Source organism: Anser anser (assembly GCF_964211835.1).
Source record: "Anser anser genome assembly, chromosome: 11".
Lineage (NCBI taxonomy): Eukaryota > Metazoa > Chordata > Aves > Anseriformes > Anatidae > Anser > Anser anser.
This window is the reverse complement of record NC_139732.1, coordinates 12,698,493-12,712,968: the sequence shown is the minus strand read 5'-3', so window position 1 is coordinate 12,712,968 and position 14,476 is coordinate 12,698,493. Positions and strand designations below refer to the sequence as shown.

The 14,476-nt window shown below is 45.9% G+C and overlaps 1 protein-coding gene across 6 annotated transcripts in view; it reads left to right on the top strand.

The window, feature by feature from the left end:
- NLRC5 (NLR family CARD domain containing 5) overlaps positions 1–14,476 on the top strand; it is a 55,290-nt gene that overhangs the window by 34,914 nt on the left and 5,900 nt on the right. For 5 of the 6 annotated variants that reach the window (XM_083852282.1, XM_083852284.1, XM_083852279.1 and 2 more), the window contains 19 exons: positions 12–74; positions 1,039–1,122; positions 1,575–1,658; positions 2,226–2,315; positions 3,039–3,104; positions 3,729–3,812; positions 3,896–3,979; positions 4,590–4,676; positions 5,301–5,381; positions 5,952–6,035; positions 6,433–6,516; positions 7,192–7,275; positions 7,917–8,000; positions 8,093–8,176; positions 8,870–8,953; positions 9,933–10,016; positions 12,246–12,329; positions 13,342–13,425; positions 14,362–14,445. In XM_083852282.1, coding sequence (XP_083708408.1) covers positions 12–74; positions 1,039–1,122; positions 1,575–1,658; positions 2,226–2,315; positions 3,039–3,104; positions 3,729–3,812; positions 3,896–3,979; positions 4,590–4,676; positions 5,301–5,381; positions 5,952–6,035; positions 6,433–6,516; positions 7,192–7,275; positions 7,917–8,000; positions 8,093–8,176; positions 8,870–8,953; positions 9,933–10,016; positions 12,246–12,329; positions 13,342–13,425; positions 14,362–14,445 — 1,563 coding nt within the window. The remainder of the gene's footprint in view (positions 1–11; positions 75–1,038; positions 1,123–1,574; positions 1,659–2,225; positions 2,316–3,038; positions 3,105–3,728; positions 3,813–3,895; positions 3,980–4,589; positions 4,677–5,300; positions 5,382–5,951; positions 6,036–6,432; positions 6,517–7,191; positions 7,276–7,916; positions 8,001–8,092; positions 8,177–8,869; positions 8,954–9,932; positions 10,017–12,245; positions 12,330–13,341; positions 13,426–14,361; positions 14,446–14,476) is intronic. The other variant, XM_083852283.1, reaches the window with a different exon arrangement.

Genomic DNA, 14,476 nt, shown 5'->3' with positions numbered 1-14,476 from the left:
CTTTGCTTCAGGTCAAATCAAAATGCTTTTTTGCATTTAGGAATGAGCGCACGAAGCCAGAAGACATCCTGCAGGTACTGGCATAAAACAATTATAATTTGCTTGTTTTGATTAGGCTTGAAGCATTAGTGCAAGTAGCCAACTCTCCTCTTGTATGAATAAATGTATGACTCCTGGACTGGTAGTCAAGGTGCTTGGTCTCGTAAACAAGGCTTTGGGGCTCAATTCAGCTGCCTAAATGCAAGTCCGAGCACATTTGAGATGTACCAGGATAGCAGAGGACTATACCTTTCTTGAGTGGTAACTGGACCATTCCTGGTTATATCATAGAACCATAGAATGGTATGGGTTGGAAGGGACCTTGAAGATCATCTAATTCCAACCCTCTGATGTGGGCAGGGGCACCTTCCACTAGACCAGGTTGCTCAAAGTCTTCCAGGAATGGGGCATCCACAGCTTCTCTGGGCAACCTGTTCCAGTGCCTCACCACCCTCATAGTAAAGAACTTCTTCCTTATATCTAATCTAAATCTCTTTTAGTTTAAAGCCATTACCCCTTGTTCTATCGCTACACTCCCTGATAAAGAATTCCTCTACATCCTGAGTAGCCCCAAATTCTGATGTATAAGCAACTGGTTTGAGCCCTAACTGCCACCATTTTCCCAAATGTCAGTCTCAAATTCTGGGTAATAGACGCTCCAGATAATCATCTGTGTGGTGTGTATGTGTTTGCTTCCTCTCTGGGAGCAATGGTTGCAGGGTGCCCCTGTAAAGAAGGCTGTAACAGTAGAAGACTGACAGGCAGCATATACATAGGAAAAATGTGAAGAGATCTGCTTCCCACCTGCAATGTAGGGTTTGTCATTACCAACCTCATGGAGGTGTTTCAAACACTGGCAAGCTAAGGACATTCAGTTCATCTTGGTGAATGTTTCACAGACACTGCTGTAAAAAAGCAACTGCTGATGGGCAGCTCTCAGTGTTCAGGCTGAACTTGGTGGCTGAATGTGCTTTAACTCTCTTCCTGTCTCTTGTGCAGGCTGACGGACTGTGCTGTCAGTCAAGGGCAGATAGAGGAGCTCTGCAGAGTCCTGGAGCAGCATGGGCGGCTGGCAGAAGTAGAGTAAGTGGGGCTTGGGTTGTCACCATGACCTAGAGTAGAAGTCACTGAGGGAGAGCTGGGTCAGCATGGTTCAGCATTGCCCTGGGTTTCCCAGCTTCTCTGCCTGTGCATGTGTGCTCCTTCAGGCTGTTTAGAAATTGATTAGTAATCACACAGCTCCTTTATATATATTGAAGAGGACTTGAGATGGAATTGGACGATATCCTTGGGATTATGACTCTGTGGTCATTTTGAGGTATTGGATGCTTTGTTTGAGCTCTTCTCTGAGACCGTGCTTGGAGCTCTTCATTTGAGCTTGCTCTGGAGCCCATGCATGAGGAATTTTTTTAGGGCAGTAATTTGTATTAGACAGACCTTCAGAGGCTGAGCTGCGTTCTTTGAAGCTTCTCAGAGGAGCGTTACTGCTTAAAAGGCTGAGTTTTGTTTTTCCACCTTGTTCTTTTGCCTTTCAGTCTCTCCAGGAATCAGCTAGGGGATGAAGGGCTGAGGTTCCTCTTGGACCACTTGCATCGAGTGCATGTTACCTGTTCCCTCAAGTAAGAAAACACACTGAATCTGTGGGTTCAGGGAAGCTCTTGAGCCCTTCCCTGAGCACAGTGCCCCAGTGGAGCAGGAGGTGCCCTAATGGAAAAGTGCTCATGCAATCTCTCCTGAAGCTGGTTGTCATGCTTCTTGTCCAGTCCTGCCATAGGAGGTAAGGTCTGAGTGAGCCATGAGCACAACTCAAGACCTTTGTAGGCCAGGGCAACTCACGGGTTGATCCAAAAGCTGCTGAAGTAAGTAAAAGTCTTTCTATTAGCATCAGTGTCCCTGAGGCCCTGAGAGCGATAGCATGACAGAAGTTGATGTAGTCCCCTGAGTCTTCAGTACATTGTCCTCTCTGAGTGCAACATGCAAGTTGGCTGTGTCACCCAAGTTACCAGTGCTTTGTCTTGGAGGGGTTTCATGCGTGTAGCACCAACCAGAGGGGACCAACACCCCACAAACTGCTCTGCTTTCAATGCCAACTTGAATTTTGAACTTCAGTTTTGCCTCTCTGGCTAAGGAACTTGGGGACAACCCTGATTCTTAACACCTGAAAAATCTTTCTTTTCTCTTTGCAGTCTCAGCCATAATAGAATTTCTCAGGATGGAGTTCTGCATCTCATAAATGCCTTTGCCACATCTAGAAATATCACTGAAGTTGTGGTCAGGTATGTGTCTCCTGACTCTTCCCTGCATTTTTCCTCTTAATTACCCTGGACTTTGTGATCTTTAAGTAATAATTACAAGGACCCAGTTCTGAGCTAACTTTATGTCTATGTGCGTGCAAAGCTTTTGCTTATGTCTGTTTCTCCAGCAAATACGGCCCATTGGCTCTATGCTTGTGCTGAAGTGAACTGCTTTTTCTGACAGATTAAAGTCACAAAGACCCAGCTTTGTGACTTTAATGCTGCACTTCATGCACTTCATGCTGCACTTCAGCACTTATCATTGTTTATGTTTACGCGGAGCAGCTGGTCCCTTGTGAACCAAATTTAACCATGGTCACTTTCATTCATTCCTGCTGTTAAATATAGGTGCCAAATCTCTTGGCTGAGTCATTTTAAAGAAGCTCATTTTTCTGTTTCAGCTCTCCCCAGAGCTTGGCAGAGGAGCAGAGAGTGCAAGGACAGCAGGAGGCAGACAAAAGCAGGGCAGATTAGGATTGCTTCTGCAACCACTAGTGCTGGCTTATGCCAATTTAGCGTTAGTGAAACCTTGTCGAAGTATTCCCCTGGGTTGATTTATCATACTGAAAGGTGAGCTGGCCTAGGTCACTCTGTCACTGCTGTGCTCTGTTGCTTTGTGCAGTTGAATGTACTGTTAAATTCTGACCATGGAGACAATAGTCGTTTTCTCTCCAAATCCTATACTCACATGTCTTCTCTGTGCAGTTTGTGCTCCAAAGCAACTTTACTCATGAAACTGACAAGCAGAGATGACCCAAGAAAGATTTTGAGGTAAACAGTACAGACTTTTTCTTTGGTGATTTATTTGACAAAAATGCTGTCTTGTTTGTATAGGGAGAATTCCACATCCCTTTCTCTCATTGCTTCCCAATGACTGTTCCTCATCTCCATAGCCTGCTGAAGGTGTCACACAGCCTTGTCTGCCTTCACAGCTGTTATTCAATTGTCACCTTGGTTGTTAGATTGGGGTGAGACCCAGCTATCCCACTCCACTGCATGCTTTGCTTTCCCCGATGAAGGAAGCAAGGTGTGCGCATCAGAAAGGACCTGTGGTGTGCTCTGGGAGGGTCTCTTGTCTGGATGACCACAATCTTAGGGTGTTCTGTGGTGTGTATCTGCTTGGTGTCACTGCAGTCAGTGGGTTCAGTCACAGGACAGGATCCTACAAAGAGCTGCACCTTTAGGACGCACATTATGGAGGCCCCTGTGTCAGAACATTCAACAGATGTTTTTGAAGCGTTGCCAGAATTGTTTTGGAAGTCCTGTGAGGCATTTGAGGTTTTGGTATGATCATTCTTTTTTTGTGAGTAATGGTTGTGATACCTGAGATTTCTGGGTCAGAAAGCCTGAATTGTTCATAAGGAACCAAGACCATTCTCTTTTGCATCCTTTCAGCCTCACGGAGTGCAACTTTCAGCCAGAGCACTTGGAAAAGCTATGGTTAGTCCTGGAAAAGTGCACCAGTCTGACAGAATATATGTGAGTTAATGGCTGATGAAAAGCCTGCTTGGACCCGTTGGGCTTGTTTGTAAGCTGTTCATTATAATGATCTTTTGTTCTAGATCCTCAAATAACAACATGACAGTGCATGCTGCAGAGAGGCTTTTACATTCATTGAGGAAAACTCCAGGTCCTCTAAAAATCAGGTACAGTGTCCCTGTGCTGTTTTAGATATTAATATGGGACTGGTCTGATAATCTAAGATGTGCTTTCATCAAAAGTAACAGTGAATTGTACTTCTTCAAGAGACAGGCAGTGTTAGCCTGAGAAATTCCCATGGATGACTAAGTTGTTGGTATTTCAGCTTTATCTCCTTGATTCATTACTAAGCATCATGTAAAGCTGTGGCCATAAACTGTGCTGCCTTTGTAGACTTTTATCTGCCTTACAAAGAAGGGTTCTAATTCTGTGTGAATACTTTCATACCATGGTCTTAACCAAATCTCACCAGAGCATCCTACAGTTCAGCTTGGTAACAAGTTTTACTTCTCCCAAAATGTGTTTATTTAGAGCCACAAGGGCCAGGCTCCTTCTCAGTGCTGTCAGTGGTAGGCATACAGAAGAGAAGTTTGCATCCTCCTCTACAGGGGCTGCTTCTCCTCTGCTCTCCGTTTGCATCCTGTTTCCTATGTAGACATGACTTTGATGAGCAGAGCCCCTGCTGTGTATATTAGACTGCTGAGCACTCAGCTGACAGAGGCAGAGAAGGATCTGTGCATGTGAATAAAGCAGAGCTGTCTGTTTTGTGGTTTACAGCATAAAAGAGCCATGGGTATGTAAAAAAAGTGTCACGAACCTTCTTGAGCTGGCTGTCCAGGCCTGTGGAAATATTACTGCGATCATGTAAGTAGCACCTCAAGTTCTGGTATCTTTTAGATATTTTCTTTTAGCCTGGGACTTGCAAAGAAACAGTATTGAAGCCAGCACTTCAACTTATTCTTTTGTTCTCTATGCTCTGACTCCGCTGCATTTGTAAGCCATTAACCACCTTAAGATGACTTTGACCCAAATGCCTGGCAGGTAGAAGTTCTTAGAAAGTTTGTGGTCACACAGCTTAGAGGTTCAGTGGAAAGGAGACCCTGTTCTTGGTCTCCCTTGGGAGAAAGGGTGCCCAGGTATGTAGTCTGTATTGGGCACAGAGAATTCATGCAGCAGAGGTGTGCCCTCCCCATCGCAGAAAAAGCTGCTGACCGAGCTTGTGCTGTACTTGAACATCAAAGAATCCGTTCACAGAACAGGGCCATAGCAAGCAGCTCTGTGACCTATGCTGCCCGTGGACCGGCTCATTTACAATTAGAGGCTGTTTTTTTAGTTTAGACATTGCAAACCTGTTCGGAGATGTATGGTTAGCATTCATATAGCAGCATAGTCTTGTCCCATCCAGTGCTCTGTTTTTCTTCTTTAAAACATCATTTGCTCTCTCAAGGGTGCACAGGTATATGATGTTCTCTAATCTCTATCTTCCAGGATATGTAAAGATAAAAGCCTCTTCCAATTAGGCATAAGGTTCCCATGCTGCCTGGAGAAGGTGGAATCAGCCATTAGCAGGTGAGAAAGCATCTATTTGTCATTTTCCACTTGTTCTGCTGCTCACCATGGGATGAAAAATACCTTCAGAGTGTCTGAGGCTCTCATCTCCATATGTTCAGTTTCAGAACACCTCTGCAGTGTTCTGAAAGGCAGAGGGAACCTTATTCGTGCGCATGTGATTTGCAGGCCACCCATACTGGAACTACCTGAGGCTAAAAAAAATCTTCCTACCTTCCCTGCAGGACCAGGAGTGCTCACTCAGAAGACTTGAGCACTTCAGAGACTGTTACAACATGTTGGTTTCTGCATGAACTTCCAGGGAAAGAACAGCATCAGTGTCTTTTTCCCTTTGTGTAGTTGAAGAAGGCAACACTGATCTTCTTGTGCAGTTGGGGAGGGCTGTGTTTCGCTGTGCTAGACTGTGGTGTAGGCAAGACAGAAGGAGAGCCTACAGAGGGCATTTCCCAAACCCCGATCTGTTCCTAAGCTTGGCCATAAAGGGCACCAGCTGCTGCAGTGGGAAGGCTGTGTATAACAGTGGGAATTGCTAATCATCACTGTTAACTTGTGTGTGTTTGTAACCTGCAGATCGAATCTACATGAGCCAGAAATCAAGCGTGCTTGCTTCTATCAAAGGGTTCTTGAAAAATGCATCCAGCTTCAGGAACTGAGGTGAGTTGCTAGGCATCACAGATGATTTGGGGGGGGAAGAGAGTAGCTTTTCTTTTTCTGTTCATGAGGGCATACAGTGGGTCAGGGGAGAGGCCAGTGCAAGGTAGCAGTCCTTACCCTCTGGATCCCCTACCTTGAGTGTTTGAATGGAAAACAGAAAAGACCCGTAAACCTAACGGTTTCCTGGGGTATCCCTTGAAGGCATCTAAATCTCCCCTGTAACCAACTCATCTGTGCTTTCCCATTATAGCTGGGAACTACAGTGGGACCTTGTCAAGTGTCAATATCTTGACAATTCTTGAGTGTCCCAGCACTGGGGTGCTTTAGCCGTGGGCTTGGTACAAACCTTTTGTCACCAGTGGATCATCAGCTCAGATATGTTCTTCTGTTCTTGCAGATGGTCTCATGTTGAGCTCCACGATGATGACACAAAAATTCTAGTCACTGTTTTGCTACCTCTTCCAAAGCTGAAGAAGTTTGAGTACGTTCCCATCTGTGGTCTCTTCTTTATGCTTTATGGTTTGCTCAGCCCCGTGCCTGACCCTGATGCTCTCTGAATCGCTTTGTCTGGAATATGGCCATGAGCTTTGTGATCTCTGCTGCGCTATGAACTATGCTTGTGAACTCAACAGCTCTGTGTAGTTTGTGTTGTAGGTGGTTATAGAGCCATTGTTTGCATGTTTTGAGGTTTTCCTCTTTTCCTTTTAGCAAATGAAAGTGATTTGAGATGGAGACCTTGGCTTTTGTTTACATTGTACATAATTTTATACTGCCCTACTACATAAAAGATTTTTCTGGTATGAGTATCATTCAGTCCTTTTCACAGCCCTCTTCAACTGTTAGCTCCAAGTTCATAAATGAGAGGTAGGCTTATAAAGGGTATCTCTGTCCAGTAGAATGCTGGGGGGATTGGTTAGCCCAGAGACGGTCTGTACATGTATATCCTGTGTCTTAGACATCTCTCTGAACTACCCACTCCTCGTAGTCCAGTGCACGTGAGATGTGGAATTCTCTCCAAACTCATCGGTCCCTGATATTGGTCCCTCTGCTGGCCAGAGTTTGGAGTGGGACAGCAGGCCTGTCAGTGAAGAAGTAAACTCCCCTTTTTCACTGTGCTGAGAGCTGACCTTCTTATCTAATCTTTGCTATTTCGCAGGCTGACCTCTTGCAGTATTATGCCAACTGGAATTGATTACTTGATCACAGGCTTGCAGAAGTGCCAGGCCATTGAAGAGCTCAAGTGAGTGTACCAGGCTGTCCAGTGTCTGCCAGGTCTTTCTCAAAGCTTTAGTTAAACTACACACGCTCCTGTTTGTACTATGTACAGATGTAGTTTTCCTTATGGCTAGAGGACTTCGGATAGGGAAAAAGCAACAACAGCTTTTTATTTGCAATGAAGGATGGATAGGAGAAACAGAGATCAGTGGTCTGGGGCAGGGAACGTCGAGTGAAGAAATCAAGTGTTTTGGTAGCTGGTATTTGCATGGATCATATCCCAGCTGGGATATGTGATTCCAGTGTGGCAGTTCCAGAGCTAACATTTTGCTCCTGGAGGATGATCTGGTGGCCTGCATACAGAAGTGGCTTTTCCAGGCACCTACATGTGAGGCATCCTCCTGTTACAAAGTGTCCCTGGACCACAAGGGCTTTGCCCTATTGTGGGCACAGTGGCACCCTGCTCCAGAGGTTTAGGATTCTTGATGTTTTATCAGCATCCAAAAGCATCCAGTAGAATTGCTTTAGGGAACAAAGCTGAAAACTATTCACAAGGACTAGAATTCACTCCCATTTCTCTTCCACCCTTATACTGCTCTCTTCTGCTCTGAATGCTTTCATAGCTGCCCATGGGTAGTTAGTTGTTCCTGTTATTTTGTCTTTTAGCCTGGGCCACATGAAACTCAGTGATGCTGCCATTCCTAAGCTTGTGCTGGGCCTTTGTAAAATGCCATCTCTGAAAAGGCTAATGTAAGTATGTGACTGCAGCTCACCTCTAGCCCATCTTCTGATACTGAATAACACTAGCTTAATGCCCTTTTTCCTGGGGATGTCCTTTCCAGCTTGAACCATAACAGTATTGGTGATGATGGCTGCTCCAGACTCGCAGAAGCCTTGAGGAACATGCACTGCATGGAAGAAATCAAGTAAGTTCTGTCTTTCTTGCAGTCTCCCATCAGCGTAGTGGTGACCCCTAGTGACAACATTTGGAGAGATCCAGATGTGCTTATACACGACGTAGTGAAAGCAGAGAGGTTACAAAATGCTCATGTATGAGGTAGCTGCGGTTTGAGGTAAATCAGAGCCTGATGTTGGGAAGGTGAGAGTTTGGTCTAATGTCATTCTGCTGCAGTTACATAGAAAATGTGTTAAATGGAGCATATGGATTTTAATCTTCTTTGAAAACCCTGTTTAGAACAGGGCCAGAGTCCCTCTTTTCTCCTGAGGGAACCTCGAACCAAGCAGTTCCCTGTTCTGAAAATATCTGAATCTAGAGCCAACCCCAGGCTTGCTCTGCTTTTTTGACCCCCTTCTTTCTACGCAGGTCCTGTCCCTCCTCTACCGTAGTAGTTTAGAAGACTATAACCAGCTGTGTCTTGGGATTCTGGCTAAAGTGATTTTCTACCCATTAATCTAGTGATTTTGATCGATGTTTGTAATTTTTTAATGCCTCATTAACAGCTACAAGTCTTTCGTGAGAGAGTTAAGACAAGCAGCTCTTTTATTCTCCTGTCAAGGTCAGAGCTATCATCCAGCAGATGGGAGACATTACATAAGATGTCATACTGTGATGCTTGGGATTTTCCTTTGCAACACAGCCTTTTTTCTTCTCTTTAAAGTTTAGCCCACAACAAGATTGGAGATCCAGGCCTGATAAATATAGCCACTGCCCTGCTGGAAATGCAAAACCTGAAGAGAATCAAGTGAGTCACTTTGTTTTGTTTGCAGTGATTTTGGGATGTTGCTGCAGTTGGTGGGAAAGGCTGTGTGGGAAGCCCCCTGCTGCTTTCATTTCTACGATGTTCCACCTCTTTCCAGCCTTTAACATGTCATTGTAGACCTGATACAAAATGTACAAAAGCAATGGAAGGTGTTTCCTCTCCTGCCTTCCCCTTGTGTACCTGCTCCTGGCATCAACTTTTTCTGCCAGTGCAGAGGCTCTTTGATAGTGAACGTCACAGCCATATCCTCCTGCAGGCATCCCCAGAAGCAGCGGTGGGTACTTGTTGGCCTTTGCTAGCTGCTTGAACAGAGAGATCTCTGATTCATTTGTGTCCTGGAAAGTAAATACACAAGCTCATGGGGAATCTTACAAGTCTGAGATCTATGCAGCGTTTTTGCTTGGGCTGTGTAAGGTTCCCAGAGTGGTGTCCCCCAGTGTTGCTACACTGCTTTTCTTTTCCTAGTGGAAGTAGAGGTGAAATTGAAAATACGTCAGGGCTGTCTTCAGAGTGTCTTCTGATATGGCTTCTATTGTGTTCAGACAAGGCTGTCAGTCAGAGACATGGATTCAAACAGTCTCTGCTAAGAGGGAACAGATATGAGAGCATCCAGGTTGTCTGTTAGGCTCAGCTCTGGAGTATGCCTTGAACTTTTTTGAAATTAAAAACCTGCTAATGACTTGAACAACAAAAAGAAATTCCAAATTCTGTCTGGAAGAGGAAAACCTGCTCCTTCCTCCCAGTATCTGCCAAGGCAGGAGAGACTCAGTAGGTGAGGTAAACACATGACAAATCCCCAGGCCATTTTCCAGAGATTTATGGGGATATACCACTGCAGCCCTATGTAGCCCATCACTGCAGTGACCCAGGTCTTCCCTTACACCAGATCACAGTGAAGTATCTTAAGCGGGTACATTCTGGTTCTTGTTCAGTCACTGAGAGTCTTTCATGCTTATTTTAGCCTTTCAGGAAATAGTCCTAGTCCTGCTGGAGGGGAAAAGCTGATGGAAGCTCTTGCCTATTGCAAGCACATCGAGGAGTTACTGTAAGTATATAATTTCCAATGTCCCTTCGGGAGGTAGGGCAAAAAGCAAGGCATAGAAACCAAATCTAATCTGGCTCCAGTAAAGCTAAAGTCAGTTTTAGTATTGTTTCTTGTGAGAGCAGGGTAAAACCTCACAGTTGAATAGGACAGGAATGTGTGGTGCTGGCTGTGGGATGTTTGGGGATTTCATGTTCACTACAATCTCTTGGAGATTCCCAAGAACAGTACAAACTGTCAGTGGAGAAGAGCTGGATCTGCAGTTTAACAGCAAGTGTCACGGGCATATGGACTGTGTAGTGCGTTTTTTGCCTAAGAAATCAGCTTTAACCTATATGGCTACAAAAATGGAGGGAAGATGACAGATAGAGGCTTTAATCAGCCATATTTATTGTCAGTCATTCCATTTCAGACCACTTTATAGAACGAATGTACCCTGACATATTAAACAAATAAGAAAATTTATAAAGAACAAATCAGAAGAAAGTGTTCTGTTCCAATTAAAATGCTGAAGCTATTAAAATAACTTTCAGATTACAACATTCTGGACTAAGGACTCATATTATAAAGTGCAATTTCAGTATAATTCCAGCTCAGGACAGCTGTGGTGGTTTTACTCGGGTGGGCAGCCAAGTTCCACCACGACCACTCTCTCGCTCCCCCTCCTCGAAGGGGGAGAAAATACGACACAAAGGGATCAAGGGTTGAGATAAGGACGGGGAGATCACTCAACAAGTGTCGTGGCAGGCAAAAGAGACTCAGCATGGGGAGATTAGAGAAATTTATTACCTATTACTAACAAGCTAGAGAAGGGAGAAACAAAGGAAAGAAACCAAAAATGCCTTCCCCCCCATCCGCCCTCTTCTACCTCCTCCCCCTGAGCGGCACAGGGGAATGGGGGTTGCAGTCAGTCTGTACCACTTCGCCTCTGCCGCTCCTTCTTGGTCACTCTCTGCCCCTGCTCCACGTGGGGTCCCTCCCACGGGATGCCGTCCTTCCCGAACTGATCCTGCGTGGGCTTCCCGCAGACAGCAGCTCTTCAGGAACTGCTCCAATATGGCTCGTACCACAAGGTCCATCCCCCAGGAGCGAAATGCTCCAGCACGGGTCCCCCACGGGCGGCAGCTCCCCCCAGACCCCCTGCTCCTGCGTGGGCTCCTCTCCACGGGCTGCAGCTCCGGCCCGGGGCCCACTCTGGCGGGGGTCCTCCACAGGCCGCAGCCTCCGTCGGTGCAGGTCCACCTGCTCCACCGTGGTCTCCTCCACGGGCTGCAGCGTGGAACCCTGCTCCACCGTGGTACCCCATGGGCTGCAGGGGGACAGCCTGCTTCACCATGGGCCTCACCACAGGCCGCAGGGGACTTCTGCTCCGGCGCCTGGCGCACCTCTCCCCCTCCTTCTTCACTGACCTTGGGATCTGCAAGACTGTTTCTCACTTCTCTCTCTCTCCCAGCTGCTGTGTAGCAACAGTTTTTTGTTGTTTTTTTTTTTTTTCCTTTCTTAGATATGCTCTCACAAAGGCACAAACAACATCACTTATTGGCTCAGCTCTGGCCAGCAGTGGGGCCCTTATCTAAAATGGCGCAGCTTCTAGATTCTTCTCACAGAAGCCACCCCTACGGCCCCCTGCTACCAAAACCTTGCCACGTAAACCCACTACAACAGCCCAGTCAGTAAAGGAGGTCAGTGTAGTCCTGAGAAGTGTAAGTCAATGGATGCAGGAGGAAATAACGTTTCCAAAATGTGGTATTACGTCTTGCTCTGATGGCTTGCAGACAGACAGGATGGCACCTTCTGCTGCTGGGGACTGATCGAGTCTCTCCACATGTTGGTGGGCAGCAGTCTCTCCTATGCTTGCCTAGATAGTGAGATGAGGAAGGTTGGCTGCTCTTGCAGCAGACAAGTCTTAGAGCAAAGAGGAGGAACATAAAATACGAGTTAACTTTCTGGCTGGCTGTCGTACTATTAAGGTGATATCCAGAAACATCACCACAGTGTGAGTACAGCATATTTTACTTCACCATTTAACTTCTGCTGCAGGATTACAAAACCTCATTGTAATTTCTGCCCACCCTCAGTGTCCTTTGGATTGTGGACATTAGCTCCTTTCAGTGCAGTCCCATGCACATGTGGGTGAGGAATGGGGGTCACAGATACGAGTAGGTGACAGATGGGTGAGGATTGAGGCTTTGTATCTCACCGCCAGTAACATTTTGTTTCTGCCCCTTCCAGACTATCAAGGAATGTTTTTGGAGATGGGACAGCAGTGAAACTTGCCCTCTGTCTACCTCATGTGAGCAGCCTGAAGATCCTGCAGTAAGTATCAGCCTCTGTTCAAGGAAAGCAGGATATCCTGGCAATATGTGGGATGGCCAAAAGAAGGCAATGAAAAAGGAAAAAAACATAGACTGAAGTGGTACACTGATTTCTGATGTAGACATTATTTTAAGTGGCTCAGGATTGAGAAACCCTCCACAGTTACTCTGCTGCATCAAACACTTACCATACTCCTTACCTTAAGTCACTCCATTATTGGTGTCGAATCAGCTATTCTTGTGTAATTCCTTGCAGCATTAACTTTAGAGATGAACCCGGCATTGTATATGCAGTAAAACAACCCTGTTAATTGGTTTCGACTGTGTTAACTTCCAATGCTTCTGGCTGTCCTCTTGTTCTCGTGTAACGTAAGCATATATATCAGCAGCTTTTGTGGCCCCTCGCTATTCTGTGCAGGCATCTCTGAGTCATTTTTCTCCCTGAACTCAGTGGTGTTACGTCTTTAAAACTTGTATGGGAGTCTTTCCAGGGCTCTAATGTGTAGGACTTTCTCATACTATGTTGCAGTAGTAAATCAAGAAATCTGTGAACTAAGAGTTCACTGGGCTCAGTTAGCCTAGTATCATCAAAACATAACTTAGAGAAGCAATCCCAGCAGTGGGAGGCTTCAGTCCTCCACGCAGGTTCTTGTCTTCACTGGAAAGGTGTTGGGAAATCTTGAGACATGAGGTCCCGTCTGCTCGTTGTTCCTAAGGTCATTCCTTACCATCTCAAACTGATCCCATGTGCGCAGAGCTGGAGGCAGGCTCCCAGTGGTACCAAGCAGCCTTTGCTTTTGCATCGACTGGCTGATTGTGCTCCTTTGTTGTGAGCACAGGCAAATCCAGTGAGCTACATGTCCTTAGGGCCAGGTGTCACTGGCAGCAGCAGGAATCAGCACCAGGTGCTGATTAAAAACATGTTGCACCTTTCTTCTTGACAAGTTACATACGAACTTTTGTTACAGTTTTATTCTAAAATAATCCTCAAATGCTTGTGTTTCTTTTGCTAGCTTACAGAAAAATAACATTGGGCCAACAGGAGGGACAGAGCTGGCCAGAGCCCTGGTGGCATGTGGGCTGTTGGAAGAGATAAGGTAGGTCATGGCAGGACTACTCGGGATGGTGCCAAACGTATGGACTGGTATCACTCTGCAGGTGGGAGGCATTTCAGCTCTCTGGCCTGGGGCTGTCATCTAGGCTCTTTCCCTGTGCAGAATGGTCCCGTGGAAGGCAATCCCTCCAGCCCTCCTAGACATGGTTCTTAGGGTGAAAGGAAACGCTGTTTGAAGTTCTGCCGGGCCTTTTGTAGCTATGCGCCTTTGAACTATTTTCTGCAGTAACCTGAGGACTGATAGGGTTTCTAAATATGAAATTGAAAGAACGGAGGCAATATGAATTAACTCTTCCACCTGCATCCTTAATGCCACCATTCTTTGTTATGTGTATATGGTTAAATAAAAAAATTAATTAAGATGTGGGTAATTTGGGTGTGAGATATGGTAGAGCAGGGTATGTATTGCCATGGCTCATGTTTGCTGGTAAACAGGAATGGAGCAGCACACCCTGGTGAAGTCTGGAAAGCAGTTATTGCTGCTCCTGAGCTTTTGAGATCCATATCTTCTTCCCATTCTCCCTTTGATGTACAAGCTTACCTTCATTTCCTCGAGAGGCACACCAGTCGCTAACTATAGTATAACCTCTTGTTTCCAGTTTTGCATGCAACTCATGATGTGCTGCAGATGTGTCCATCTCAGCCACAGGTATAACCCTGCATTGCTGTCTGCAGTAAATTAACTGGTGAATGGATTTAGGTTTGTAAGTTAGAGCAAGGCTGTCATTCCCATTTTACCAAGCAGGGAATTGAGCCTGAGTTGGCAAGTCTGGCCTGTCCTTGTTGTCTAGAGTCCTCACTTAGTCTGGGTGCTAGTAACTGATTTGCTAATACACCTAGTTACGTTTTGGTGGTGGGGCTTCTCTGACCGCAGCTGCTTTCTCTGCTGCCACTCAAAGCTTCTCTGCTATTCTTACAGTTTATCAGAAAATGACCTCGGGGAAGGGAGTATCCATGCCCTGTCTGAGGGACTGCCACACTTGGAACACCTCCGGAAGATTGAGTGAGTATCAGGGCACTGAATGCTCCTAGGG